The 3,721-nt window shown below is 59.2% G+C and overlaps 1 protein-coding gene across 1 annotated transcript; it reads left to right on the top strand.

The window, feature by feature from the left end:
* Positions 1 to 488: 488 nt before the first annotated feature.
* Positions 489 to 3,282, top strand: BXZ73DRAFT_38502 (uncharacterized protein; the record flags this gene model as incomplete). Its single annotated transcript, XM_048018208.1, has 7 exons — positions 489 to 849; positions 907 to 1,070; positions 1,123 to 2,028; positions 2,438 to 2,640; positions 2,708 to 2,765; positions 2,952 to 3,095; positions 3,154 to 3,282. 7 exons carry the CDS (start codon positions 489 to 491, stop codon positions 3,280 to 3,282), a joined length of 1,965 nt encoding a protein of 654 aa, XP_047883300.1.
* Positions 3,283 to 3,721: the final 439 nt, after the last annotated feature.

Here is a 3,721-nt window from a genome sequence, read left to right as displayed (position 1 = left end):
CCGACCAGTTCGGCTCGTTACACGCTGTTCGTTTGTGTCTGGGCAGGAATGGCAGCTTTCTCAAAACCATGTGTTGTGTCATGATATTGACGTGTTCATCCTGCCGCAGAACTTGCATTACTAGTCATCGCATCCATTTTGTACTGTACATGGACTAGAGTTACGTGGATTCGTACAACTCAAGACCGTGCCTCACGTCCACAAACACCACCATCTCACCCCTCTTCGCCCCTTCTCCGACCTGGCGAACGAGACAATAGACGGGTTCCTTCCCCCCTCAGTCTAAACAACGATACTTCTCCAAGAAGTCGGGACACAGGCTACGTGTGGATGACGGTGCCTAAAAATTATCGGTAACTAGTGGTCCAGATCTCCGTGAAATGTCATCATGCTGACAGCACCTCAGAAACTCGCAAGACGACGGGATCCTCACTGGACTGCTCGTTGGACCTCTCATGGCTGCCTCTTTGTTGTATATTTCCCTCAACATGTCATCCTCGACACCTCCAAGCGACCCTGTGCCCCCCGGTTGGCTTCTTGAACCTCCCATGACACTACCTAATGCTGAACACCCGGTCACCCCACTCGAGGCCCTCTTGCGGTCCAGGCGCTACGCTGTCAGCCAGGCCACTTTTTGCGCTACCATTCTCCTCGTGCATGTGATTGCTTCTTGGGTTACAGAAGCTCGGCACAGGAGAAAGATCGTAATCCCGGAAGGCGAGGTTAGCTCAGTGCCCAGAAAGGAGACTCGTCGGACATACCTGTATGCGCTCTTCTCGGTTAGCGTCACCTTGTGGATCCTGTGTGTCCGCATCGCGATGAAGGAAGCAAAACTAGGCATCTGGCAGAGTGCGTCACTCCTTTTAACCATTGCTTCTCCGTTGGCTCACATGAGTGCGCATTAAGGCATGTCTTACCACGAAGTGGTTGCAAGCGCGCTTTTCTTTCAGTTCTCTCTTTATTCTTGTGTTCGTTTTGCGCACAGAGGGTTCACCTTCGGAGAATGTGCACTTGTTTCTTTCGGTGCCACCATCCTATTCATGGAACTAATGAACATCACACTTGCCAAAGTACGTTGAAGTAACTTCACATGATCTCTTCATCTGACTCGTGTCTCTGTAGCTATTCCCCGCTGTGACCCCATACATCAAGACATTCCGCCTACCCACCCCCCTGCTCATATACCAGATTGCACTGATTCCCGGCTCACTTCTCACTGGCTTCCTCCTCTCCCCTCTCCTTTACCTCTCGCGCCACATCGCTCAACGCCCTGTCCGCCGGATGCGTTACCCCGAGGAGAAGATGAAACACCGCCGGCTGCTCGCGCTCGGCTTCTACGTCGGCACACTTCTCATCGTCGGCGGCCTCATCGGCATTTGGGCGCAATGGTGTCTCGACGGGCGCAACCCGTGGGTCTACCTCGCGCTCTTCCTCCTCGCGGGCGAGAACAAGTGGACGCGTCCCGCTCTCGTGGCCTATTGGGGTCTGCTCATCAGCTTGAGCGTCGCCGGATGGACACGCCAGCTCGCGCGCAGCCGCCGCTGGCGCCAATGGGCCATCGGCGGGCGGGCGCCCGGTAGCGTCCAGCTCAATGCCGGGCTCGTGGACGGGATTGTCGTTCCGACGAGCCCGCGCCACGACACCGCCGGGATCGCCCCTGCTGCGGTCGTCCCGAACGGCCAAGGGACGGCGGGGCACAACGTTCACCCGCAAGCACCTGTGGCCGATGCGAACGGGGGCCCGCGCGCCGCCGCGACTGCGGAGATGGGTGACCCGTCGAGCAGCGCGTCCGCGACGCCGCCCCCTGGAGAAGGCTTGGGGTCCTACCGGCGGCACTTGCCCAACCTCCCGAACCTCCCAAACCTTTCGAACCTCCCGGATTTACCCAACAGCGCGAACTTCTCGAACGTGGCAACGGACTTGCTCGATGCCGCGGACAAGCACGTGCCGACGCTGAGCGTGAACGCGCGGCGCAAGTACTTCCACGCGCTCGCGGTGGTCATGTTCGTGCCTGGGATTGCGATCGACGTGCGTCACTCTCTTGTACTTTTCGTTTGTTCGTTGGGATACAGCGCGATCGTGCGACTGATTGTCGGAGGCATGCCGTGCCCGAGGATGTCGCACGAGTCGCTGAGGCGTGCGGGGGACTTTCGAGGGGACGGCAACTGTCCCTTCGTCTCCGCTCATACACACGACAAGCCAAGCGATACGGGTGGCGTCAACGACGCTGGCATCCTTTCTTTATCGTCATGGACGACCTAGCCTTGTGGCGATGTACGTTCCGCTACCGTACCTAATCGGGCGTGCCACACCTTCATTGCGCAAGCTTCTGTTCATGGAATGATTAACCATCGCCTGCGCCTCCGCCGGCTACCCGTCTTTACCCCATTTTGCTACCTCCGGTGTTTTCAACTGACGTGGTCTCGCTTGTGTACAGCCGGCGTTCACACACCTCGCCTTCAGCGGCGCGTTTGCGTTGTTCACGTTCGCGGAATACGTGCGCTACTTTGCGTTGTACCCGTTCGGCGCGGCGGTGCACCTCTTCTTGAATGAGTTCCTAGACTCGAAGGACAGTGGGACCGCCATCCTCAGCCACTTCTATCTTCTCACCGGGTGTGCGAACTCGCTCTGGTTCGAAAGGTCGGTCTCCTCTCACGTCTCCCTTTCTTGACCCTTGAGACTGACCCAATCCTCTCGTGAACCACAGCCCGACGCGACTCCCGCAATTCACAGGCACGCTCGTCCTCGGGGTCGGCGACGCTCTGGTGCGTTCCAATGTCTCTTGATCGCGCTCCCAATGCTCACCGGTCTCCTTTCCGCCTCCCCGGTCGCTCCGACTTTACCTCGCGTGGCCGATCGCCCGCCCGCTCTCCCATTTCTCCGCCGCTCCGACGCTCGGTCTGCTACCACCAATCACGATTCCCCGATCCCCGCTCGCGTGCGCCGGACAGGCGTCGATCGTGGGGAAGCGGCTCGGGCGGTTCCGATGGTCCGCCGCGAACCCGAAGACGGTCGAGGGCAGCGCGGGCTTCGTGCTCTCCGTGTGCGCGTGCGCGGGGCTCCTGCGCGCCTGTGGGCTCGTCGAGCCGTTCGAGGTGCGTCGCCCGAGGCCGTGCGCGCGCCCGCACGGGAGGCTGACGCTCTGCGTGACAGATGGGGCGCTTCGCTGTCGCGGCGGCGCTGGCGGGGTGCCTGGAGGCCTTCAGCGTGCAGAACGACAACCTGACGCTGCCGCTGTACATGTGGGCGATGGTCGTGCTTCTGGATGTTGTGCGGGCGTAGGTGTAATGTAAATGATGACACCCCGACTCGCGCCTGTGTTGTACGTCCGGTGAGGACCCGTGGACTTTCCAAACGCCCAGGTTCTACGCAGGTTCTACGCAGCCTGCAATGCCCCGTTCGGGCAGGTCAAAGGCTCCCTTCCTGGCTTCAATATATGTCTTCTCTGTTGAAATTCGCAGGAACAGCGCCGGTTCGACCTTCGGAACCCGAAAGGTGGTTTCTATGTTGTAATTTGTGAATTTTCTCAGGGCATGCGCAACCTGAAAAGAAGCCACCACGTCGGCGACGCGAGTAGCGCGCACCGGGCACAACCTAGAAGACAGTGCCTGAAGCGCGCAAAAATAGTGATTAACAAGAGTAGGTTGGAGCAGCTGCGCAGCGAAGTGGTACAACTTGACGGTGTCAGGCTTGCTCCCCTCGTCGAGTACGGTTCATGGCC

Source organism: Epithele typhae (assembly GCF_022376455.1).
Source record: "Epithele typhae strain CBS 203.58 chromosome Unknown BXZ73scaffold_2, whole genome shotgun sequence".
Lineage (NCBI taxonomy): Eukaryota > Fungi > Basidiomycota > Agaricomycetes > Polyporales > Epitheliaceae > Epithele > Epithele typhae.
The sequence above is the reverse complement of the archived record's forward strand: the minus strand, read 5'-3'. Positions and strand labels throughout refer to the sequence as shown.